At 39.8% G+C, this 27500-nt stretch overlaps 1 protein-coding gene across 1 annotated transcript; it reads left to right on the top strand.

Annotated features, from left to right (window-relative positions):
* Positions 1–9004: 9004 nt before the first annotated feature.
* On the top strand, positions 9005–17264 carry LOC138851035 (galactoside 2-alpha-L-fucosyltransferase Sec1-like). Its single transcript, XM_070088051.1, has 3 exons — positions 9005–9164; positions 9320–9461; positions 9708–17264. The coding sequence occupies exons 1-3, from the start codon at positions 9005–9007 to the stop codon at positions 9769–9771; spliced, it is 366 nt and encodes a 121-aa protein (XP_069944152.1). The 3' UTR covers positions 9772–17264.
* The last annotated feature ends 10236 nt before the right edge of the window (positions 17265–27500 follow it).

Here is a 27500-nt window from a genome sequence, read left to right on the forward strand (position 1 = left end):
TTGCCTACATGAAAGATTAAGGAAATCTGTGCAAAGTGGCTTGAAGTGCAAACCTTCATGGATGAAAATCACCCTCAGACAGCTATTGCAAGCCGTGCTGGTGACTATTACACTGACACTGTTGTGAAACACTTCAGGAAAGTAATAAAGGAACGAGAGGTACAGGCCACTATGGACAGATATGTTGTGCGACAGAAGTCCAGTGACTCTGAAGCTGGTCCTAGTGGCATTAAAAGAAGAAGGGAAGCAACCCCGGAAAAGGACTTGACACCTCAAGTCCTAATGGAAGGGGATTCCCCTTCTAAACACTAAAACCATCCAGTCTCCCCTCCTCCCATCCCATCAGTCATCACCAGATCTTCAATAAAGGTAAGTGTCATGTAACTGTGCATGTTTTCTTAAGTTTGTGTGTATTAAAATTAATATTTCATGTGGGAAAAAATTTTTTTTCATACTTTTGGGTGTCTTGCATGGATTAATTTGTTTTATTTTTATTATCACACTGGCCGATTCCCACCAAGGCAGGGTGGCCCGAAAAAGAAAAACTTTCACCATCATTCACTCCATCACTGTCTTGCCAGAAGGGTGCTTTACACTACAGTTTTTAAACTGCAACATTAACACCCCTCCTTCAGAGTGCAGGCACTGTACTTCCCATCTCCAGGACTCAAGTCCGGCCTGCCGGTTTCCCTGAACCCCTTCATAAATGTTACTTTGCTCACACTCCAACAGCACGTCAAGTATTAAAAACCATTCATCTCCATTCACTCCTATCAAACACGCTCACGCACGCCTGCTGAAAGTCCAAGCCCCTCGCACACAAAACCTCCTTTATCCCCTCCCTCCAACCTTTCCTAGGCCGACCCCTACCCCGCCTTCCTTCCACTACAGACTGATACACTCTTGAAGTCATTCTGTTTCGCTCCATTCTCTCTACATGTCCGAACCACCTCAACAACCCTTCCTCAGCCCTCTGGACAACAGTTTTGGTAATCCCGCACCTCCTCCTAACTTCCAAACTACGAATTCTCTGCATTATATTCACACCACACATTGCCCTCAGACATGACATCTCCACTGCCTCCTGCCTTCTCCTCGCTGCAACATTCATCACCCATGCTTCACACCCATATAAGAGTGTTGGTAAAACTATACTCTCATACATTCCCCTCTTTGCCTCCAAGGACAAAGTTCTTTGTCTCCACAGACTCCTAAGTGCACCACTCACCCTTTTCCCCTCATCAATTCTATGATTCACCTCATCCTTCATAGACCCATCCGCTGACACGTCCACTCCCAAATATCTAAATACATTCACCTCCTCCATACTCTCTCCCTCCAATCTGATATCCAATCTTTCATCACCTAATATTTTTGTTATCCTCATAACCTTACTCTTTCCTGTATTCACTTTTAATTTTCTTCTTTTGCACACCCTACCAAATTCATCCACCAATCTCTGCAACTTCTCTTCAGAATCTCCCAAGAGCACAGTGTCATCAGCAAAGAGCAACTGTGACAACTCCCACTTTATGTGTGATTCTTTATCTTTTAACTCCATGCCTCTTGCCAAGACCCTCACATTTACTTCTCTTACAACCCCATCTATAAATATATTAAACAACCACGGTGACATCACACATCCTTGTCTAAGGCCTACTTTTACTGGGCAATAATTTCCCTCTTTCCTATGTACTCTAACTTGAGCCTCACTATCCTCGTAAAAACTCTTCACTGCTTTCAGTAACCTACCTCCTACACCATACACCTGCAACATCTGCCACATTGCCCCCCTATCCACCCTGTCATACGCCTTTTCCAAATCCATAAATGCCACAAAGACCTCTTTAGCCTTATCTAAATACTGTTCACTTATATGTTTCACTGTAAACACCTGGTCCACACACCCCGTACCTTTCCTAAAGCCTCCTTGTTCATCTGCTATCCTATTCTCAGTCTTACTTTTAATTCTTTCAATAATGACTCTACCATACACTTTACCAGGTATACTTATCCCCCTATAATTTTTGCACTCTCTTTTGTCCCCTTTGCCTTTATACAAAGGAACTATGCATGCTCTCTGCCAATCCCTAGGTACCCTCTTCCATACATTTATTAAATAATTGCACCAACCACTCCAAAACTATATCCCCACCTGCTTTTAACATTTCTATCTTTATCCCATCAATCCCGGCTGCCTTACCCCCTTTCATTTTACCTACTGCCTCACAAACTTCCCCCACACTCACAACTGGCTCTTCCTCACTCCTACAAGATGTTATTCCTCCTTGCCCTATACACGAAATCACAGCTTCCCTATCTTCATCAACATTTAACAATTCCTCAAAATATTCCCTCCATCTTCCCAATACCTCTAACTCTCCATTTAATAACTCTCCTCTCCTATTTTTAACTGACAAATCCATTTGTTCTCTAGGCTTCCTTAACTTGTTAATCTCACTCCAAAACTTTTTCTTATTTTCAACAAAATTTGTTGATAACATCTCACCCACTCTCTCATTTGCTCTCTTTTTACATTGCTTCACCACTCTCTTAACCTCTCTCTTTTTCTCCATATACTCTTCCCACCTTGCATCACTTCTACTTTGTAAAAACTTCTCATATGCTAATTTCTCCCTTACTACTCTCTTTACATCATCATTCCACCAATCGCTCCTCTTCCCTCACGCACCCACCATCCTGTAACCACAAGCTTCTGCTGAACACTCTAACACTACATTTTTAAACCTACCCCATACCTCTTCGACCCCATTGCCTATGCTCTCATTAGCCCATCTATCCTCCAATAGCTGTTTATATCTTTCCCTAACTGCCTCCTCTTTTAGTTTATAAACCTTTACCTCTCTCTTCCCTGATGCTTCTATTCTCCTTGTTTCCCATCTACCTTTTAATTTGATTTCCATTATTTCTTATGGGGAAAATTAATTTTCATAATGATAATTTCGCGTAACATTGAGCTCTCAGGAACGGATTAATAGCGTTATGCGGGGGTCCACTGTGTATATATATATATATATATAAAGGTAGTAGGTTGGTAGACAGCAACCACCCAGGGAGGTACTACCGTCCTGCCAAGTGAGTGTAAAACGAAGCCTGTGATTGTTTTACATGATGGTAGGATTGCTGATGTCTTTTGTCTGTCTCATAAATATGCAAGATTACAGGCATGTCTTGCTACTTCTACTTACACTTAGGTCACACTACACATACATGTACACATTTATTTATACACACTCATCTGAGTTTTCTTTGATTTTATCTTAATAGTTCTTGGTCTTATTAATTTTCCTTTTATATCCATGGGGAAGTGGAATAAGAATCTTTCCTCCGTAAGCCATGCGTGTTGTAAAAGTCAACTAAAATGCCGGGAACAATGGGCTAGTAACCCCTTTTCCTGTAAAGATTACTAAAAAGAATAAGAAGAAGAAAATTGTCAAAGTGGGAAGTCTGAATGTGCGTGGATGTTGTGCAGATGATAAGAAAGAGATGATTGTGGATGTTATGAATGAGAAGAAGCTGGATGTCCTGGCTTTAAGTGAAACAAAGCTGAAGGGGGTGGGAGAGTTTCAGTGGAGAGGAATAAATGGGATTAGGTCAGGGGTTTCAAATAGAGTTAGAGCTAAAGAAGGAGTAGCAATAATGTTGAAGGATAAGCTATGGCAGGAAAAGAGGGACTATAAATGTATTAATTCAAGGATTATGTGGAGTAAAATAAAGATTGGATGTGAAAAGTGGGTTATAATAAGCGTGTATGCACCTGGAGAAGAGAGAAGTGTAGAGGAGAGAGAGAGATTTTGGGAAATGTTGAGTGAATGCGTGGGGAGTTTTGAATCAAGTGTGAGAGTAATGGTGGTTGGGGATTTCAATGCTAAAGTGGGTAAAAATGTTATGGAAGGAGTAGTAGGTAAATTTGGGGTGCCAGGGGTAAATGTAAATGGGGAGCCTTTAATTGAGCTATGTGTAGAAAGAAATTTGGTAATAAGTAATACATATTTTATGAAAAAGAGGATAAATAAATATACAAGGTATGATGTAGCACGTAATGAAAGTAGTTTATTAGATTATGTATTGGTGGATAAAAGGTTGATGGGTAGGCTCCAGGATGTACATGTTTATAGAGGGGCAACTGATATATCGGATCATTATTTAGTTGTAGCTACAGTTAGAGTAAGAGGTAGATGGGAAAAGAGGAAGGTGGCAACAACAAGTAAGAGGGAGGTGAAAGTGTATAAACTAAGGGAGGAGGAAGTTCGGGTGAGATATAAGCGACTATTGGCAGAAAGGTGGGCTAGTGCAAAGATGAGTAGTGGGGGGGTTGAAGAGGGTTGGAATAGTTTTAAAAATGCAGTATTAGAATGTGGGTGGGGGCAGGAGGAAAGAGGAGTGATTGGTGGAATGATGAAGTAAAGGGTGTGATAAAAGAGAAAAAGGTAGCTTATGAGAGGTTTTTACAAAGCAGAAGTGTTATAAGAAGAGCAGAGTATATGGAGAGTAAAAGAAAGGTAAAGAGAGTGGTGAGAGAGTGCAAAAGGAGAGCAGATGATAGAGTGGGAGAGGCACTGTCAAGAAATTTTAATGAAAATAAGAAAAAATTTTGGAGTGAGTTAAACAAGTTAAGAAAGCCTAGGGAAAATATGGATTTGTCAGTTAAAAACAGAGTAGGGGAGTTAGTAGATGGGGAGATGGAGGTATTGGGTAGATGGCGAGAATATTTTGAGGAACTTTTAAATGTTAAGGAAGAAACAGAGGCAGTAATTTCATGCACTGGTCAGGGAGGTATACCATCTTTTAGGAGTGAAGAAGAGCAGAATGTAAGTGTGGGGGAGGTACGTGAGGCATTACGTAAAATGAAAGGGGGTAAAGCAGCTGGAACTGATGGGATCATGACAGAAATGTTAAAAGCAGGGGGGGATATAGTGTTGGAGTGGTTGGTACTTTTGTTTAATAAATGTATGAAAGAGGGGAAGGTACCTAGGGATTGGCAGAGAGCATGTATAGTCCCTTTATATAAAGGGAAAGGGGACAAAAGAGACTGTAAAAATTATAGAGGAATAAGCTTACTGAGTATACCAGGAAAAGTGTACGGTAGGGTTATAATTGAAAGAATTAGAGGTAAGACAGAATGTAGGATTGCGGATGAGCAAGGAGGTTTTAGAGTGGGTAGGGGATGTGTAGATCAGGTGTTTACATTGAAGCATATATGTGAACAGTATTTAGATAAAGATAGGGAAGTTTTTATTGCATTTATGGATTTAGAAAAGGCATATGATAGAGTGGATAGAGGAGCAATGTGGCAGATGTTGCAAGTATGTGGAATAGGTGGTAAGTTATTAAATGCTGTAAAGAGTTTTTATGAGGATAGTGAGGCTCAGGTTAGGGTGTGTAGAAGAGAGGGAGACTACTTCCCGGTAAAAGTAGGTCTTAGACAGGGATGTGTAATGTCACCATGGTTGTTTAATATATTTATAGATGGGGTTGTTAAGGAAGTAAATGCTAGGGTGTTTGGGAGAGGGGTGGGATTAAATTATGGGGAATCAAATTCAAAATGGGAATTGACACAGTTACTTTTTGCTGATGATACTGTGCTTATGGGAGATTCTAAAGAAAAATTGCAAAGGTTAGTGGATGAGTTTGGGAATGTGTGTAAAGGTAGAAAGTTGAAAGTGAACATAGAAAAGAGTAAGGTGATGAGGGTGTCAAATGATTTAGATAAAGAAAAATTGGATATCAAATTGGGGAGGAGGAGTATGGAAGAAGTGAATGTTTTCAGATACTTGGGAGTTGACGTGTCGGCGGATGGATTTATGAAGGATGAGGTTAATCATAGAATTGATGAGGGAAAAAAGGTAAGTGGTGCGTTGAGGTATATGTGGAGTCAAAAAACGTTATCTATGGAGGCAAAGAAGGGAATGTATGAAAGTATAGTAGTACCAACACTCTTATATGGGTGTGAAGCTTGGGTGGTAAATGCAGCAGCGAGGAGACGGTTGGAGGCAGTGGAGATGTCCTGTTTAAGGGCAATGTGTGGTGTAAATATTATGCAGAAAATTCGGAGTGTGGAAATTAGGAGAAGGTGTGGAGTTAATAAAAGTATTAGTCAGAGGGCAGAAGAGGGGTTGTTGAGGTGGTTTGGTCATTTAGAGAGAATGGATCAAAGTAGAATGACATGGAAAGCATATAAATCTATAGGGGAAGGAAGGCGGGGTAGGGGTCGTCCTCGAAAGGGTTGGAGAGAGGGGGTAAAGGAGGTTTTGTGGGTAAGGGGCTTGGACTTCCAGCAAGCGTGCGTGAGCGTGTTAGATAGGAGTGAATGGAGACGAATGGTACTTGGGACCTGACGATCTGTTGGAGTGTGAGCAGGGTAATATTTAGTGAAGGGATTCAGGGAAACCGGTTATTTTCATATAGTCGGACTTGAGTCCTGGAAATGGGAAGTACAATGCCTGCACTTTAAAGGAGGGGTTTGGGATATTGGCAGTTTGGAGGGATATGTTGTGTATCTTTATATGTGTATGCTTCTAGACTGTTGTATTCTGAGCACCTCTGCAAAAACAGTGATAATGTGCGAGTGTGGTGAAAGTGTTGAATGATGATGAAAGTATTTTCTTTTTGGGGATTTTCTTTCTTTTTTTGGGTCACCCTGCCTCGGTGGGAGACGGCCGACTTGTTGAAAAAAAAAAAAAAAAAATATATATATATATATATATATATATATATATATATATATATATATATATATATATATATATATATATATACAGTGGACCCCCGGTTAACGATATTTTTTCTCTCCAGAAGTATGTTCAGGTACCAGTGCTGACCGAATTTGCTCCCATAAGGAATATTGTGAAGTAGATTAGTCCATTTCAGACCCCCAAACATACTCGTACAAACGCACTTACATAAATACACTTACATAATTGGTCACATTCGGAGGTGATCGTTATGCAGGGGTCCACTGTATACAGGAAGGCCCCACTTATACGGCTGGTTAGGTTCCAGGCTACCGCCGTAAAGCGGAAACCGCCGTAAAGTGGAACACCCTTTTTTTCCACTTACAAATGCATACAAACACTAGATAACAAGTTTACACTAACATATATTAAGTTAGCAATAGAACCAGGCATCAAAAAACAATAAAAAGTACAATACACAGTGCACTCATTACTTACCTTAAAATATTTATAGTCTTAATCTAGGGTGAGACAAGTAGTATTTATTGTAAGAAATCAAGTGTGGTATGTATGGTAGTCAGCCAGGCTACCATACCAGGCCACCCCACCCACATACAATTCTATGATATTTAAGCATCCCAGAGCGATAAAATGTATATACAGTTCACTCATTACTTACCTTAAAATATAGGGTGAGATGAGTAGTATTTATTGTAAAAAATCAAGTGTGGTATGTATGGTAGTCAGCCGGGCTACCATACCAGGCCAACCCACCCACACATATATTCCATGATATTTAAGCATCCCAGAGCGATAAAATGTATATACAGTTCACTCATTACTTACCTTAAAATATTTGTAGTCTTAATGTAGGGTCAGGAGTAAGTAAATGAGATAAAACGAATAAATGAGAGAGAGAAAGAATGAATGCATGAGAGAGTACAGGCGCAGAGTTATGTAAACAAACCAGGCGAAGGTAAGTTTTGTAAACGAAGTGTACACGTCTGGTTTGTGTACAAGTTACATTGTGTACAGGTTGTCTCTACATTGATACGGTAGAATAAATAAAGAAGAACACTCCCATTCTCATGTAACATCATTTTGAGAAGAAATGACGCTCTGAGTGAAGGCAATGGAAATAAGTCACTCTGACTTTTTTGGGTTATCCTAGGTTCTCTACGCATATGTTGTTATGTATGATAATCTATGTAACTGTATTTGTGTATACCTGAATAAACTTACTTACATACATACGAAAGGAATAATTTTCTACAGTTACCCCCAGTAACACATTTTCTCTTATGTTAGATTAGAGAAAATGTTATTCTTGGCATCACTTGTACAAGTTATCTGGCTACGACATCTCATATTTATGTTTATTTATTCTATTGTAGGGTGTATTTATCATCTTTTTATGTTATGTATCGTGTTTATTATATAATTTTGAAAAAAATATCATGGATGGATTAATGAAAATGTGTATATTAACGTAATATACAACATTTAATAAGACTCGGTGATTATTATTATTATTAGCATTTCTAATATGGCGTCACTTGTGCAAGTCGTCTGCTACCACATCTCATATTTATGTTTATTTATTCTATTGTGGGGTGTATTTAACATCTTTTTATGTTATGTATCGTGTTTATTATATAATTTTGAAAAAATATCATAGATGGATTAATGAAAATGTGTATTTAACGTAATATACGACATTTAAATGAGACGATGATTATTATTATGATTACTAATATGACGTCTGGAGACATAAGACACTCTTACTGATTTTAATGTGTACCTGCATGCCAGCACAGTATATAAGTTTATTTAAGTACAGGTATACATAAGTATAATTATCAGAGTATATATAAAATATGAAATAACTTTTAAAAACATTTGAAATTTTGGAGTTTCCAGACAAAATGGAGAGACTTAGTGCTTACTGAGCTCACGTAGAATGTAAACAAACAAGGTAGGGCGCGGTGACCGTATTAGAAAGTCAGGTGGGGGAGCCGTATAGCGAGTTTTGGTCATAATTTGAAATGACCGTATTAGCGGAACGCCGTAAAGTGAAACGCCGTAAAGCGGGGCCTTCCTGTGTATATATATATATATATATATATATATATATATATATATATATATATATATATATATATATATATATATATATATATATATATATATATATATATATAATGTGTGTGTGTGTGTGTGTGTTTTATATATATATATGTATATATTCTTTTGGATAAGAAAAGCTGGAAAATATTTGTAAGTAGACTATTGCCTATATATTACAGAAGATGTTTGATGCCTCCCTACCACATGAAGTTTACTACCACCGAGCTATACAGTATTATCAAAACAAGTTCCCGGGGAAGGCAGTGTTTATTGTAGCTTCTGATGATACTGTTTACGCCAAATCTAAATTAAAAAACTATAAAGATGTTATTTTTTCCCCAGGTATGTTACACTGGTTTGTCACATACACAATGCTAAGATAAAATAAATATGAAATTTTTTATCATAGTGCCCTGTGGTGCGATTATAAGAAAATTTAACACTCTTAAAGTTCTCGAGCTGTGGAAGTTATACCAAGATTAACATTATATTGGCAGGTACATCAGCAATTGAGGATCTGGCAATACTTTCTTCATGTAACCACAGCATTGTTACCATGGGAAGTTATGGATTCTGGTCAGCCTACCTCACAGGTGGAGAGGTGGTCTACCCTGATGTCCTCCTCAAGAAAGAATACAGGTAAAGACAACCAAGTAATCTTGAATGACTTAATACAAGTTACTTTAAATGCATTCATTAATCAGTATTAAAATTTAAGTGGTAATTTTTATATGTGCTTTGTAGATTTACTTGTAGTTCTACTTGTTGTATTAATTATCCATGATTTTTACCTATTCATTATAACATATCTTTCATATATCAAACTCTGCCATCACTGACAAGGAAAAATGTTTTAATAGACAGTATCCACTAATTCTTCAACAGGTTTTCCAGACACACTTATGAGAAGATTGGGATGAAATCCTTCACCCCTCTACAGCCTAACTAATGCATGATGTGTATGCTACGTCCATCCCAACTTGCTAACAGTTTATAGTAGTGTTTCCAGCTCAACTTTGTGCTATGCAACGAAATCCTTACCAGCTAAATACCTGTAATACAAGCTTGCTGTACCCCTAAAATTTGCCAAATAAGTTAACTGTTCGCAAACAACAAAATTAACAATAGATGAAAACTAGGGGTCAAAGAGTTATGGTTTTTATAACCGATGTAAAGTATTAAATTTTGTTTTGTTGTGTGGGACCAGCTGACTTCCTTCCTCACAGAATACAATATGCCTCCTTCTGATACAGATGCATGCTGATAATGCTGCAGGTACTGCTCTCCATACTATAGCATTTACTCTGTCCTTCTAACTTGTTAGTGTGACACGCAAACGTTATCAACCATCCCAGCACACTGAAAAGTTTTGTTAACTGCATGTCCCTCTACCATTCATATGACCTGCTATGTTAGATGTACTCTTGAATTAATCATACTTTGTTCAGTTACAGTCATGCATTGCATGCAGTTAAGTTGAATGTCATTCCAATTCCTTTTTAAGATGTTATGGAAAAAGTCTTAAACTATGTGATCCTCCTGTAGTTCCTCCACACTGCTATTGTGTTAAACTCCATAGTTAAACACTAGAGTGTAACAGACTACAGCATATACTGTATATTTTATTTTATATTTTAACAGACTACTGTATTTGTTACAACTTCCTTATGGCATTAACCTCCAATGTGAATTTTACTCTAAACACATTGCAACAAAAGAGAAAATGCCTCATTTCTAAAGACAGACATATATGGCTGACTCAGTTCATGATTCTTGTTCTACACCACATTAACTTTAAATCTCAAGAATGTATCCCTTTTTCAGCTCGATCATTTTCAGGTTATTATCATTATTAAATTAATGGGACAGTGCTGAAACTTTAAGGAGTCATACAGCACCTGAGGAATGAGAAGTAATCAGGTCTGATTTGAGGAAAGAAAGGGCAACTCCAAATCTTTGTCTTCCACCTGCAGGGTTTCAATCTCAGGATGACACAATGGATATTCAGAAATTTGCCATTTAGTCAGTCATCTGTTGCAGGTGAAGGGCATGGTAATTGTGATGTCGATTCCATATTTGATATAGTTTATAAAATCGTCTTTCATTACTTTTTAATGCTGTCTTGCATTTATTTACTTACTGTAGTTTCTGGAGCTAAGTCTATCCATACATTTTTCAGGACCTCCACCAACTCTGAGTTGCTGGAGATTTAGTGCTTTGCTACCTTGTATTTCAGTACCTACCAAGCATTTTCAATCAAACTTAGACCTGAGCTGTTTGGGTACCCCGTGACCTGATAGCTTAAGCTCTCGCTTCACATGACGAGGGTCTGCGTTCGATTCCCAGCGCGGGTAGAAACATTGGGCGTGTTTCTTTACACTGGTTGTCTATGTTCACCCATCAGTAAAATGGGTACCTGGGTGTTAGTCGACTGGTGTGGGTCGCATCCTGGGACAAGGACGTAATTTACCCGAAATGCTCTTCATAAGAAGGGGTTTTCTATATAGTATTATGTCATTGATGTCAGCTAGGCCTGTATACCATGTACATGTTTTTTTTTTTTTTTTTCAACAAGTCGGCCGTCTCCCACCAAGGCAGGGTGACCCAAAAAAGAAAGAAAATCCCCAAAAAGAAAATACTTTCATCATCATTCAACACTTTCACCACACTCACACATTATCACTGTTTTTGCAGAGGTGCTCAGAATACAACAGTTTAGAAGCATACACATATAAAGATACACAACATGTACATGTACTTGTAGTAAATAAAGATATATTAGTATTATCTGGCTACTCCAAAACAGGGATTTCATGCTGTCTCAAGTAATCCTTGACTTTTTTTTTTTTTAACTATAGTGGCAAGGGCTATGTCATGCGTAAAGGTGCTGTCCCATAAATGTGGTGAGTGAGAAATTTCTCGTCAAGGACTTGTAAATATTTCTTCCCATTCATCATCTTACCCATGGACGGGAAATAAAGACCACTACTCTTGGTGATAAAGGGTTTATTAGCAGCTTTCTGACATATCCTCAAAGTTTTTTGCAGTAATGTTGGAGAATGATCATAGCCACTTCTTCTAAAACATCAGGATGCTTGTTCTTTAGTTCCTGAGTAGTAATTGTAGGCTTCAGCATATCTTCCTTCTTCAGAAGCACATCTTTGCATGGGGTAGTATTCCTGGGCTTCCCAGACCCACTCTTCTTAATTGGAGTAGTGCAATGAGGCAGGTTGCTTTGCAGCTTATTTAGGCTCCAGACAGACCGTGGGATACATCCCAGCTTCTCATCAATATCCTTTACGGGCTCTTTCTTCCTTAACCCTTTGACTGTTTCAGGCCCCTTTCTGAAACTCTTTCTATGTCGCTCAATTTTTAAAAAAAAAAATTATTTTTTCTTATGAAATGATAGAGAATCTTTTCCCGATGGTAATGACACCAAAAGTTCGAAATTTGGTCGAAAACTCATAGAATTATGCTCCACGAAGTTAGCAGTCTTGGCGACATATGCATATTGGCGATTTCGCCGACTTTGAGCCCTATTTTCAGCCAATTCCATTGTGTCAGTTGACCAAACTCATAGCCATTTCTTTAGAACTCCATTTTATCTATCAGCTGAGTACAAGAAACCTCCCATTTACTAATTTGGACTACCCAATATGGTGGTCAGAAATTGGCAATTTGGCCAATTTCATGCAAACTAAAAAAGATGCCAATTTCAAAATAGGGTCCAGAATAAACAAGGTAGACATTCGTGGCACTAAAATAACATATGCTCTGTTCATTAGTCACATATCTAGGCCCCTCTTATATTATTATTGCTTTCTATTTTGATTTTTTATTCATACAAAAAAATACAAAATTTACTGTTATGCAGACTACTGCATTATTGTAAAAATGGTATAAATAATATCAGTGCACTAGTGAAAGAATATTAGACTCCCCAGTTGACGTGTATTGGACGTGTGGTGTGATTTATTTACTCCTGAACATTGGTAAAAATCAAACATTTCCGCTACTTTGAGCTCAGTTTCAAGGTCGTTTTCATCGTCAAAGTAATGAAAATCATCTCTATTTCTGTAATATGTTTTCCATTTTATCACCTAAGACCATGAAAACGCGAATACAACGATAAATACTATACGAAAATACACCTGAAAGTCGGCGTTTTATTCCAAAAAAACGATCAGAGTTTTTTTTTCTCATTACGCAATGTGTGCTGCAGGATTTTTTTTATGTGGTGCACACTGACCACACAGACCCATTCTCTCACATGTGGGCCTACCAGCTTTCTCCAGCTTGATTTGAAGCCGCTAGAATTATTGAGTATATATACGTCAGAAACATTGGCTCGTAAGACGTATTTATACGTCGAAAACAGTCAAAGGGTTAAGAGTGAAGACATGGGTCTTCTTAATATCAAGCATCAATTAACCCATTGTGGTCCGCAGGAACAGCTGTTTATTTTTATTTACAGTATTTATTTTATTTATTTTATAATTTGAACATACATACAGAGGTACAAAAAAAATACAGGTAAGAGCAGCATGCCAAAGCCACTTGCATGCATAGCATTATGGGCAGGCTTAAAATTAACTTAAGATTAACTAAGCAATGATGTAATCAGTGATAAAACATTATTGTAAACAGATAACAATAAAGCACAAATGAGTATTACAAAGACAGGTCATATGGTTGCATGCATTGCTGTACATTCAGTAGAATGGAGTATTCTGTAGGTAGTGTATTTAAAGGATAACAAAGTTAGATTGGGTTTTAGGTTTAACATTTATGTGATATAATTGTGAGAAACATTTAAGATAAACAATTTATAAGGTTCAGTTATTCAGTATTTATTTGGTTTTGGGTGAGTAAGTGATCTTTGAGAAGAGACTTGAATTTATAAACAGGTAGTGTTTCTTTTATATTTACAGGTAATGAATTCCAGATTTTAGGACCTTTTATGTGCATTGAGTTTTTGCATAGTGTGAGATGGACACGAGGAACATCAAAGAGTGATCTGTGCCCTGTGTTATGGTCATGTGTTCTGTTGAGGTTGGCAAGGAGATGTTTGAGGGGAGGGTTAATATCAGAGTTAAGTGTTCTATGTATGTAATAGGTGCAGTAATAAGTATGGATGTTTTGTATGGTGAGTAGGTTTAGTGTTTTGAATATTGGTGGAGTGTGCTGCCTGTAGTGGGAATTTGTTATCATTCTGACTGCAGCCTTTTGTTGGGTAATTAGTGGTCTAAGATGGTTAATTGTTGTTGAGCCCCACAAATTCCATAGGTGAGATAGGGGGTAAATAAGAGAGTGATATAGGGCCAGGAGGGCTGACTGTGGAACATAGTACCGTATCTTCGATAGTATGCCTACGGTCTTGGAAATTTTCTTAGAAATTTGTTGTATATGTGTATGAAATTTGAGTCTATTATCAAGGTGGATTCCTAAGAATTTTCCCTCTGTTTGCTTTGTGATAGGTGATCCGTTTATCATTACGTTAAGAGGGACATCTGTAGCTCTGTTACCAAACTGAATGAAGTAGGTTTTGTCAATGTTTAGTGTAAGTTTGTTAGTGCTCATCCAGGTAGATATTTTCTGTAATTCGGTATTTACAGTATTGGCTAGCATGACTGGGCTCGGGTGAGAGAAGACATATGTAGTGTCATCTGCAAATAGTGTGGGTTTGAGTAGTTGCGATGCATTTGGTAGGTCATTTATGTATATGAGAAAGAGAAGAGGGCCTAGGACACTTCCCTGTGGGACACCAACTGTAATTGGTTGTGCGGAAGAGTTTGCCCCATTTGTGTACACACATTGGCTTCTGTTGCTGAGGTATGACTTAAGGTAGTTGAGGGAGTGCCCTCTTATACCATAGTGTGACAATTTTATGTGGAGCAAGTCATGGTCAACTGTATCAAAAGCTTTATGTAAGTCAATGAAGATCCCCAGTGGGACTTCTTTTTTCACTATTGCAGTGTATATATGTTCTAGCATGTGTATAATAGCATCATTAGTATTTTTATTAGGCCTGAATCCAAACTGGCAGGGGTTGAGTATGTTTTGGGAGATGAGGTAGGAGTAGATTCGTTTATGAATTAATTTTTCGAAGATTTTTGAGAGAGGGTGTAAGTTGGATATTGGCCTATAGTTATTCAACTCTGTTTGGCCTCCTTTATGGATCGGGGTGACCCTTGCTATTTTGAGAACTGTAGGGAAGGTGGAGAATTCAGTGGATTTGTTAAAGAGTGTTGCAATGATTGGTGATAGCACTTGTGACACTTTTTTGTATATGAAGGGTGGTAAGGTATTTAAATCTCCTGCCTTGTTTTTTAGTGTGTTGATAATAAGGGAGACTTAGTATGGGTTAGTCGGAGCCAGGAACAGTATGTTCGGGTAGTTGCCAGTGAGGTAGTCATTTGGTGGGGTATCTGAGCTTGGGATTTTATTGGCAAGGTTTTGTCCTATAGTGGAGAAGAAATCATTGAGTCTGTTTGCTGTTTCTGTTGGTGGGAGTTGGGATTCATCTGATTTTGCTAATTTTATTTCGCTATTTTGTGATATCTTTTTTGTTCCTAGAATTTCTGATAGGGTTTTCCAGGTCTTTTTTATATCACCTCATAAGTTGGATAATCTGTTCTCATAATACAATTTTTTTGCCCTTCTTATCAGGCTGGTTAGGATTGACGAATAACGTTTTGTTTGGTCTCTGGTTATGTGACCCATTCTGTACTGTTTTTCGTATAGGTGTTTTGTATTTATGGATTTGAGAATGCTGGGTGTTAGCCAGGGACTGTTCAGTCTCTTGGCTGTCATCTGTTTAGTTTTTTTTGGGGCAGTGCTTGTTATAGAGGTATTGGGTCTTTTTTAGAAAATTATTAATACATTCATCAATATCTGTATAGATTTCTAGCTCAGTGTGCTAGTCAATGTTTGTTACTGCTGTTGTGAAGTTATTAATGGCTGCCTCATTGTGAAGTCTGAAGGTGACTTTAGTAGTGTCTTGGGGTAATTTACCAAGAGTTGTTATGAGGAAGGTAGGGTAGTGGTCTGTGGTATTATCTGTGATTATGCCTGATTTTGAAGGGGATATGGTGTTGGTCCAGATGTGGTCTAGTAGGGAAACACTAGTCTCTGTAACTCTTGTAGGTTTTGTTACTGGTGGTAGCAACATGCAGTTACTCATTGTGTTTGTGAATTCAGTAACGTGTGGGTCCTGGTCTTGCAGGAGATTTATATTGAAGTCACCTGAGAGTAGTAAGTGATCTTTGTTCATGCGTGCATCAGTTATCATACTTCCTAGGTTTTGACTAAATCGGCTAATGTTTGACTGTGGAACTCTGTAGATGTTTATCAATGTGAGAGGTTTTTGTAGGTATTTGGATTTGAATTTAGCTATTATATATTCCCCATGTTCATCCCTTGTGCAAGTATTAGTGATACATTCTAGTTGGTCTGAGTAGTATATAGCTGTGCCACCCCCTTGTTGGTCTGGCCTACAGTTGTGTATGGCTGTGTAACCAGGAATGGCATAGATATCTGTAGTATCAGGCTTTAGCCAGGTTTCGGTGAGAGTAATGATGGACATACTGGCATGCAGGGAATTTAGTAATGCTGTGAGGTCATCGTAATGTTTGCTTAAAGATCTGATATTGTAGTTAAAGACAGTTATGTTGTTGTTGGCTCTGAGAAGTGCCTTTGATTGTTCTGCTGTGCAGTAATTACAGTAACTGTTTGATTCATTTAAGTCATTAGATAAAAGGTTGGTATCAGGATCAATGCTTGTAATCATAAGATTTGTAGTGAATCTATAGTTATAATTAAGTATAAAACAAAGTAAATATTCTAAAGCTAAAATTATTTAACAAATGTAAAAATGATGAGCTAAGGTAGTTTTTTTAAAGCTAAAATAAAGGAGACAATATAAAAGGGACTAAAATAATTTGTGGTGAACAAATAAAGTGATGATCAAATAATGGAGCTTGGGAATATGATAGTAGGTAGTACTTTAAAGGTAATTCTTTAAAGTTAGAATTAGGGAAAACAATATAAAAGGGACTAATATAAGTTGTGGTGAACAATAAAGTGGTAATCAAATAAGTGAGTTTTGGAATATAATGGCAAAATTGTGAACTTATTACACTTTAGCACCTGAGAATAGCACCTTGATTATTTTAACAATTGTGAATATATGAACTAGGGTAGTTATATAAAGCTAAAATAAAGGAGAAAATATATAAGGGACTAAAATTAAGTAATGGTAAACGAAGTTAAATGGACAGATGGTCACTATGAAATGATATTGGTTTAAGAGTAAGATCTGATTTGTAATATTAAGTAAGTTGAGCAGTTTATTGCACAATAAAAAGTAAAAAAAAAAAAAAAAAATATGAGGTAGTTGGTACTAGCTAGCAAAAGATAGTTTTGAGACTTGCAAAAAAGTAATTGGAATATACACTAATTACACACACAATAAAAAGTGACTAAAACAAGTAGTGGTAAACAAAATTAAATGGACAGGTAAGAACAATGAATAACATTAATTTGGAGTAAGATTTGACTTGTAGCATAAAATTATGAGCAATTAATAGCAGTAAGAAAGAAGTATAAAGTATTGGAGGTAGTTGGCATTAGCTAGTGATGAAAAATAAAAAAAATAATAATGCACAATATAATAGTAACGTACACTATATGTACCACACGTATATATGTATTAAGGGCACTTATCTAATCTGTTACTGAAATGTCAGCTTTTCTAAGGAAGGTAGAGAAATCGTGTTCGTTTGAGATAGTATATTGTTGTCCTGTTGATGTTTTCCTTACAAGTATTTTCCCATCTCGTGTGAAACATTGATGTATTTTGTTTTCCTGTTTAAGTTTTCTCAGCCTGAACGGAAGGTTTTGACGTTTTCTTGTTAGACACTCATTTATGTACACTCCATTTTTCATTGTAATTGCTGATTTAATTAGGTCCTTTCTTTTATCGTATGAATGAAGTCTGATCATTATACTGTGTTTACTTCCTGGTTTTCCTAACAAACGTGTTTCTTTGATTTCATTGTTTTGCACGATGACTTGTACGTGGTTCTGTATTATCCTGACAGCAGTTTCTTTGCACTGTGCTTGGGTTATGTCACTAGGAATGTGTGGACTGTTTATTATAACTGCATCAGACAACTTGTCTTGTTCAGTTTTGTCGTCTTGGAAATCGAGGTATTCATTTAGTCGAGTGTGCATGTTCTGATTCCAGTCCTTGATTGCTTCTTCAACCTTCATATTTATTGTTGTTATTTGTTCAGTGTGACTGGCTATAGCTGTTTTCAGAGTATTTTCTGTGTCAACACTTCCCGATGCAATCTTCTCTTCAAGGTTTTGGATCTTGTTCTCGAGGTTGGTTATCTTGGATTCTCGTCGCTCGAGTGTTGCTTTGATATCTTTGATTTCGTTTTCTAGAGCAATGATGTAGTCCCTGATATTGTCAGGAATAATCATACCTGAGTTATCATGGGTGAATCCTTTGAAGGGAGTGGAGTTGGAGGGGGAGTCAGCCATGTTTGTTGTTGCTGTTGTTGTTCCCTGGGTGGCGGTGGTGAGGGGGGTTGATGATACACCGGCGTCCTGCTGGGTAGACAAGTTGAGTTCTAGGGTCCTTGCTGTTATTCTTTTATTACTGATGTTGTTTCTTCTGCGATATCCTTTCATAGTATCACTGAAGTAGATACTGTGTAGCAATGGAGGAGAAGGCTTGTTTTCTCGGAGCTTGGGTTAAGTGGTTGTCTGGCAGCGGAGGCAGTGTTTGGGTTAGCAGGGCAGTCTTCCTTAGATCTTCTAATTTTGTCAAGATTTGGGTTACATTCTTAGTATTCTTGGGTCATTTTGTGGTCTACGTGGGTTCATGTAGTTGTACTTTCACTTAGGCCATCAAAAGTTTTGATGAGCGATGGTTTTTTGAGGAAGAAGAGCTGGTAGGATGCCGCTGCTGCCGCTGCTGCCACCCAGATGGAAGTAACAGTAGAAAATTAAACAGCACAAAAGGGACGAATGATTAGCATGTGACAGTTTAATATCTTTATTATCCACCCTATACTCATCCTGTGGGCGGTAGTCAAAGAGATTACAGAGATACATAATGGGTCCAGGAACTGGACCACAACATTTTGATAGCTGAATAAGTTACAAAGGTAATGAACCATTCAAACGTCTACACCTGATCACAATTACAATGAGTTATTAATGCAAATATTAGCATTATCATCATTCTATCATGCAGGAGCCAAATGTCTCTGATGCATCCAACAGAATAAGCAGACTCTTGGATGTCACTACTGCCCGGCTCCGGCTGGGTTACAAGTACAGTGGACCCCCGCATAACGATATTAATCCGTTCATGAGAGCTCATTGTTATGCGAAATTATCGTTATGCGAATGAATTTTCCCCATAACAAATAATAGAAATCAAATTAATCCGTGCAAGACACCCAAAAGTATGAAAAAAAAAAATTTACCACATGAAATATACATTTTCCTACATGCAAAGAGAAGGATACATGCACAATAGTAGAGTAGTACATGCACAGTATATATTGTGCATGTACTACTCTACTAAATGAAGAATAAATGACACTTACCTTTATTGAAGATGCAGCAATGACTGATGAGACACTGTATCCTGGGAGTGCCTTTTCCTCCTGAGTACTGTAGGTCCTGTTTGGCATTTTCTTCCAGAACAGGCCTTATCACACTGTGTATGCCACTACGATTCTTAAATCTCTCAAACCAACCTTTGCTGGCTTTAAATTCACCAATATGAGCACTAGTTCCAGGCATTTTTCCCTGTTCACCTAGGTGTTAGTCGACTGGTGTGGGTTGCATCCTGGGAGACAAGATTAAGGACCCCAATGGAAATAAGTTAGAGTCCTCAATGATGCACTGACTTTCTTGGGTTATCCTGGGGTTAATTGTTTCTCGGTAATTGTTTCACGTTAAGCCACTCCAACAACACTCTCTCCACATCTTCGAGTAATACAGCTGACGGTGGTGCAGCAACAACAACAGCTGTGGTGCAGCTGACCATGGTGCAGCAGCAGCTGGGTGCAGCAACAGCTGACCATGGTGCAGCTGCAGCTGTGGTGCAGCAGCAGCTGTGGTGCAGCAACAGCTGACTGGTCCAATTTGTTAGCTGACCGTGGTGCAGCAGCAGCAGCGTACTGTGGTACGATAGTATTTATCACCCTTTTTACCACAGGGTTGGCACTAGAAGCTTTCTTTGGGCCCATGGTAGCTTATTTAGCAGTTACAAGCACTACAAATAATGGAATAATACAAAATGTATCGAATGTATGCATGCAACCGGCCACCCTGGCTTGTAAACAATGACGGCAAGGCAGGCACTCAGGCTGGATGGACAGGTTCGGGACAGGTTCGGGACGAGTCATGTTCAGAAACAGCTGATGGTGCAACAGCAGCTGACCGTGGTACAGCAGCAGCTGACTGATCCAGCAACAGCTGACTGGTCCAGCAACAGCTGACTGGTCCAGCAACAGCTGACTGATCCAGCAACAGCTGACTGATCCAGCAACAGCTGACTGGTCCAGCAACAGCTGACTGATCCAGCAACAGCTGACTGGTCCAGCAACAGTTGACTGATCCAGCAACAGCTGACTGGTCCAGCAACAGCTGACTGGTCCAGCAACAGCTGACTGATCCAGCAACAGCTGACTGATCCAGCAACAGCTGACTGGTCCAGCAACAGTTGACTGATCCAGCAACAACTGACTGGTTCAGCAACAGCTGACTGATCCAGCAACAGCTGACTGGTCCAGCAACAGCTGATCATGGTGCAGCAGCAGCTGACTGATCCAGCAACAGCTGATCGTGGTGCAGCAGCAGCTAACTGATCCAGCAACAGCTGACTGGTCCAGCAACAGCTGATCGTGGTGCAGCAGCAGCTGACTGATCCAGCAACAGCTGACTGGTCCAGCAACAGCTGATCGTGGTGCAGCAGGAGCTGACTGATTCAGCAACAGCTGACTGGTCCAACAACAGCTGATCATGGTGCAGCAGCAGCTGACTGATCCAGCAACAGCTGATCGAGGTGCAACAGCAGCTGACTGATCCAGCAACAGCTGACTAGTCAAGCAACAGCTGACTGTGGTGCAGCAGCAGCTGACTGTGGTATGATAGTATTTCTCACCCTTTTTACCACTGGGTTAGCAATAGAGGCTTTCTTGGGGCCCATGGTCACTTATTTTGCAGATGAAATCACCAAAAACTCTGTAATAATACGAAATGTTCCGATTGTATGCTTGGATGTTACCGCGGAGGCTGGCTTGTAAACAATGCCACCGGCGGAACATGTGAAGCTGGCTCAGGCCACACATTAGAAGCGTCTCGGACGAATAGCGTTGAGCGAGTTTTTTAGCGGTATGCGAGGCAAAATTTTAGTGATAAAATGTATCGGTATGCGGATTTAACGTTATGTGATGCCAACGGTATGCGAGGGTCCACTGTATCTCAGGGAGGTGTGTGACGACACCTTCCTCTAACTTGGACTGTGGATTACTAATAATTGCATTTGTTTTATTCAGAGACAGCTCACTCAGAAATGTTCAAGATATGTCAAAGTATTTTATCCACACTGGTATATTATATACCATTCTGGAAAAATTCCCTGACTTTGCTCACTGTAAATAAAGCATCACCACGTGTGTGTGTGTGTACTCACCTATTTGTGGTTGCAGGGGTCGATTCATAGCTCCTGGCCCCGCCTCTTCGCTGATTGCTACTAGGTCCTCTCTCTCCCTGCACCATGAGCTTTATCATACCTCACCTTAAAACTATGTATGGTTCCCACCTCCACTACGTCACTTTCTAGGCTATTCCACGGTCTGACAACTCTATGACTGAAGAAATACTTCCTAACATCCCTTTGATTCATCTGAGTCTTCAACTTCCAATTGTGACCTCTTGTGTCTGTGTCCCTTTTCTGGAACATCCCGTCTTTGTCCACCTTGTCTATTCCACGCAGTATTTTATATGTCATTATCATGTCTCCCCTGACCCTCCTGTCCTCCAGTGTCGTCAGGCTGATTTCCCTCAACCTTTCTTCGTAGGACAATCCCCGTAGCTCTGGGACTAGTCTTGTTGCAAACCTTTGCACTTTCTCTAATTTCTTGACGTGCTTGACTAGGTGTGGATTCCAAACTGGTGCTGCATACTCTAGTATGGGCCTGACGTAAATGGTATACAGAGTCTTGAACGAATCCTTACTGAGGTATCGGAACGCTATCCGTAGGTTTGCCAGATGCCCGTATGCTGCAGCAGTTATCTGATTGACGTGCGCCTCAGGAGATATGCTCGGTGTTATACTCACCCCCAGATCTTTTTCTATGAGTGAGGTTTGGAGTCTTTGGCCATCTAAACTATATTGTGTCTGCGATCTTCTTTGCCCTTCCCCAGTCTTCATGACTTTGCATTTGGCAGGGTTAAACTCAAGGAGCCAGTTGCTGGACCAGGCTTGTAGCCTGTCCAGGTCTCTTTGTAGTCCTGCCTGATCCCCATCCAATTTGATTCTTCTCATTAACTTCACATCATCTGCAAACAAGGATGCTTCTGAGTCTATCCCTTCTGTTATGTCATTCACATATACCAAGAACAGCACAGGTCCTAGGACTGACCCCTGTGGAACCCCGCTTGTCACAGGCGCCCACTCTGACACCTCGTCACGTACCATGACTCGTTGTTGCCTCCCTGTCAGGTATTCTCTGATCCATTGTAGTGCCTTTCCTGTTATGTGTGCCTGATCCTCTAGCTTTTGCAGTAACCTCTTGTGAGGAACTGTGTCGAAGGCCTTCTTGCAGTCCAAAAAAATGCAGTCGATCCACCCCTCTCTCTCTCTTGTCTTACTTCTGTCACCTTGTCATAAAACTCCAGTAGGTTTGTGACACAGGATTTTCCTTCCCTGAAACTGTGCTGGTTGTCAATTATACACTTGTTTCTTTCTAGGTACTCCACAACTCTCCTCCTGTTGATCTTCTCCATGACTTTGCATACTATACACGTTAGTGATACAGATCTGTAGTTTAGTGCCTCATGTGTGTGTCCCTTTTTAAAAATTGGGACTACATTTGCCATCTTCCATACCTGAGGGACTTGCCCAGTTTCAATTGATGTGTTGAAGATCTTTGTTAATGGCACACACAGTATCTCTGCTCCCTCTTTAAGGACCCATGGAGAGATGTTGTCTGGTCCCACTGCCTTTGAGGTGTCAAGTTCACATAGCAGCTTCTTCACCTCCTCCTTGGTTATATGTACCTCATCCAGCACTTGCTGGTGTACCCCCCTGTTCTGATTTCCTGGAGTCCTACTGGTTTCCACTGTAAATACTTCTTTAAATCTCGTGTTGAGCTCCTGACATACCTCTCGATCGTTTCTTGTGAAGTCCCCATCACCCTTCCTCAGTCTGATTACCTGGTCCTTGACTGTTGTTTTCCTCCTGATGTGGCTATAAAACAGCTTTGGGTGAGACTTGACTTTCGATGCTATGTCATTTTCATATTGTCGCTGAGCCTCCCTTCTTATCTGTGCATATTCGTTTCTGGCTCTTCGGCTAATCTCTTTATTTTCCTGAGTTCTCTGTCTTCTGTACCTTTTCCATTCTCTAGTACACCTAGTTTTTGCCTCCCTACACCTTTGGGTGAACCAAGGACTCGTTCTGTTCTTCCCATTATTTCTGTTTCTCTTGGGAACAAACCTCTCCTCTGCCTCCTTGCATTTTGTTGCCACATAGTCCATCATTTCTGGTTTTCCTGTCAGTTCCCTCTCCCACTGATTGTCTTGCAGGAAGTTCCTCATGCCTGGGTAGTTTCCCCTTTTGTAGTTTGGTTTTTCCCACCCTATTCCTGCTACTCTCTCCACTTGGAGCTCAACTATGTAGTCAAAGCACAGAACCACATGATCACTAGCGTGTGTGTGTGTGTGTGTGTGTGTGTGTGTGTGTGTGTGTGTGTGTGTGTGTGTGTGTGTGTGTGTGTGTGTGTGTGTGTGTGTGTGTGTGTTTGTGTGTTAGTTACCATTTTGTCCTAGGCACATGCACTAGTAACTCTTGATAGTTGTGACTGGGTGTGGATGTGTGAATGGCTCATTACTTAGTAATTTGTTCATGATTGTAACCATGTATAGACGTGTACATTATTCATTACCTTTGTAACTTGGGCATGATTGTGACCAGACCTACCTGGAGTTCATTATCTTTGTAACATGGTCATGATTGTGACAAGGGATGGGGCTGTCTTGGACAGTGCTCCTGAGGGTGCTAGTGCTATCCTGGAGGACAGTGCTGAGAGTGTTAGTGTTGTCTTGGAGGAAAGTGCTCCAGAGGGCCCTAGTGATGTCTTAGAAGATAGCACTCGTGAGGGTACTAGTGTTGTCCTGGAGGACAGTGAAGACAACCTTTTTCAGTCCACAGAGGTTCAAAATAGAAATACTGCTGGAGATGGATCAAAATGGGATTTTCAGGTAATAGTGTCGACACACTACCAGCAAAACCTTGGGGAAGCACTGATGTCCATACAGGGGTGAAAGATAGGGAGGGAGGAAACTGGAAAAATAAATGCAACAGCAGCGAACGCAGCTACAATAAATCCTAGCAAACAGAATTACAATCTATGTAAATACTATGCCTTGGGTATCTGCAGGCATGGTATATCTGATAAAACACGTGGGACATGCACCTTTGACCATCCCAAAAAATGCCGCACCCACATGACAACAGGAGAGTGCAACTTCCCTTCTTGTAACTTATTTCACCCAGATATGTGTCACTCATCAATTCATGAAAGAAAATGCTACAATTCATAGTGCCAGACACATCATCTAAAGGGGACTAGAAGACACAGACCAGCCAGACTATGGGAAACAAGAGAGAGGAGCCACAACCTCTCCAGGGACAGAGACTTTTTAGGGCCAGGAGGGAGAAAAGACTGGCAAGAAACGACAGTAATCCTACACCAACTGAAAACACTGGAGCAGAGGCACGGACATTGGCCTCTACTCCAGAACAACAGATATTAGAGCCAGCAAATAAACCTCCCAACCCTAAATTCCACCAATACAACGACATTTGTCTTTGCAAACATACGAAGACTAAAGCCGTCAAAAAACAAAATTCCTTACATCAAGTGACTGCTCACGAAGTCAAATGCAATGTTTGCAGCATTCTCAGAGCCCCCCATAAAGGATCCTTATGACAACGAAATATGGATCCCAGGTTATAACATATTTTGATACGACAGACTAAACAGGCAACAATGGGGGGTTGGCCTGTATGTCACAGAGTCACTCATTTCCACAAAACTACTAAACACCTCAAATGATAAAGTTTTAGCGGTAAAGATTGAAAACCAAAACCTCGTCATTGTGGTAGTATACAAGCCTCCAGATGTGAGATTTCAACTTGAAACACCTAAAATGGAAGAGTATAGCAAACAATGTTTTAGCAGAGATCACCCCGGGAGGCAGCTCAGTTGAAAATTCACATGCGCACGAACTATTAAATCTCTGCACCAAATTCACCTTAAGTCAGCAAATAGTAGAGCCTACAAGACTAGAAAATATGTTGGACCTCATCTTCACTTACAATGATGATCTGATACGTAATATAACTGTATCAAAGACAATACACTCAGATCACAACATAACAGAGGTAAAGACATGCATGCACAGGGCTCCGAACAAGCAAAATGTGAGCAGTCATGAAGGTCTCTTCACGAAATCCAATTTCAATAACAAAAACATATAATGGGATCAAGTAAACCATGTCCTAAATGAAACAAGCTGGGAAGATATCCTAAACAACAAGGATTCGAACATTTGCCTTGAAAAAAATGAATTCTGTGATTCTTGAGATCTGCTCAAGACACATCCCGTTAAGAAAAATAAAGAGAAGATGTAAACTAGAAAGAGAGAGACGTTCCCTATACAGACGAAGGTGGAGAGTCACAGAGCTGCTGAGTGGGGCCAATATATTTGAAATACGAAGGGAGGCATTAGTCACTGAAATTGCAAATATCGAACTGAAGGAATCTTATAGGAGACAAGAATCACAGGAAGAACTAAAAACTATAAAAGAAATGGAAAAAAAAATACTTCTTCTCTTATGCCAAATCTAAGAGAAAAACAACATCCAGTATTGGGCCTCTGCTTAGGTGTGATGGGACATACACAGATGATAACCAAGAAATGAGATACTAAAGTCCCAATTTGACTCAATGTTCAGCGAGCCACTGCCCATACTAAGGGTCGACAGTCCAAATGAATTCTATATGAACGAAACCCAAAATTTGGCCATTCCAAAAATCTCAGGTATTATTCTAACTCCACAAAACTTTGAAGAGGCAATTAATGACATGCCCATGCACTCTACCATAGGCCCAGACTCGTGGAACTCCGCGTTCATCAAGAATTGCAAGAAGCCCCTATTGCATGCCTTCAGCATTTTATGGAGAGGAAGCATGGACCCAGGGGTTATCCCACACTCACTAAAAGCAACAGACATAGCCCCACTCCACAAAGGTGGCAGTAAAGCAATTGCAAAGAACTACAGATCGATAGCACTAACATCCTATATCATAAAAAACTTTGAGAGGGTTCTAAGAAGCAAGATCGCCAACCACCTAGATACCCATCAATTACACAACCCAGGGCAACACGGGTTTAGAGCAGGTCGCTCCTGCCTCTCCCAGCTACTGGACTACTATGACAAGGTCCTGGATGCTGTAGAGGATAAACAAAATACAGATGTAGTATACACAGACTCTGCAAAAGCTATCAACAAGTGTGACCATGGTGTAATAGCACACAAAATGCATGATAAAGGAATAACGGGATAAGTTGGTAGATGGACCTACAACTTCCTGACAAATAGAACACAAAGAGTAATAGTACACTGAGTAAAGTCCCAGGCAGCCACGGTAAAAAGCTCTGTTTCCACAAAGAACAGTACTTGCTCCCATTCTATTCCTCATCCTCATTTCTGACATAGAGATGTAAGCCATAGCTCTGTGTCTTCCTTTGCGGATGACACCCGGATTACCATGGCAGTGGCCTCCATCGAAGACACCGCGAGACTCCAAGCTGACATCAACCAAATCTTCTAATGGGACACTCAAAACAATATGAAGTTCAATGAGGAGAAATTTCAAGTACCTAGATATGGGAAACTTGAAGAAATTAAAAATATGTTAGGGTATACAACAAATTCTAACCATACAATAGAGCAGAAAAGTAATGTAAAGACCACAACAATGTATCTACCTCATCCGCAAGGAAAATGATGGATAATGAGATCCTTCAAAACTAGAGATGCCAAGCCCATGATGATTCTCTTCAAATCGCTTGTGCTCTCTAGGCTGGAATACTGCTGTACACTAACTGCCCCCTTCAAGGCTGGCGACATTGCAGACCTGGGGAGTGTACATAGAACTTTCACGGCACACATAAGTACGATAAGGCACCTAAACTACTGGGAACAGTTGAAGGTCCTTGATCTGTCTTCCCTCGAATGCAGGCGAGAAAGATACATGATAATACACACTTGGAAGGTCCTGGAGGGATTCGTATCAAAACTGCACACAAAAATCAGTCCCTAAGAAAGCAAAAGACTTGGCAGGAGATGCAACATTT

Source organism: Cherax quadricarinatus, chromosome 23 (genome assembly GCF_038502225.1).
Source record: "Cherax quadricarinatus isolate ZL_2023a chromosome 23, ASM3850222v1, whole genome shotgun sequence".
Lineage (NCBI taxonomy): Eukaryota > Metazoa > Arthropoda > Malacostraca > Decapoda > Parastacidae > Cherax > Cherax quadricarinatus.

What these genes read in the sequence shown, in the direction of transcription:
- LOC138851035 (XM_070088051.1), top strand. Translation starts at nt 9,005, where the DNA reads ATGTTTGATGCCTCCCTACCACATGAAGTTTACTACCACCGAGCTATA. An exon ending in AGATGTTATTTTTTCCCCAG is followed by an intron (nt 9,165 to 9,319) that starts GTATGTTACACT and finishes TTATATTGGCAG; the next exon opens with GTACATCAGCAATTGAGGAT. An exon ending in CTCCTCAAGAAAGAATACAG is followed by an intron (nt 9,462 to 9,707) that starts GTAAAGACAACC and finishes ATTCTTCAACAG; the next exon opens with GTTTTCCAGACACACTTATG.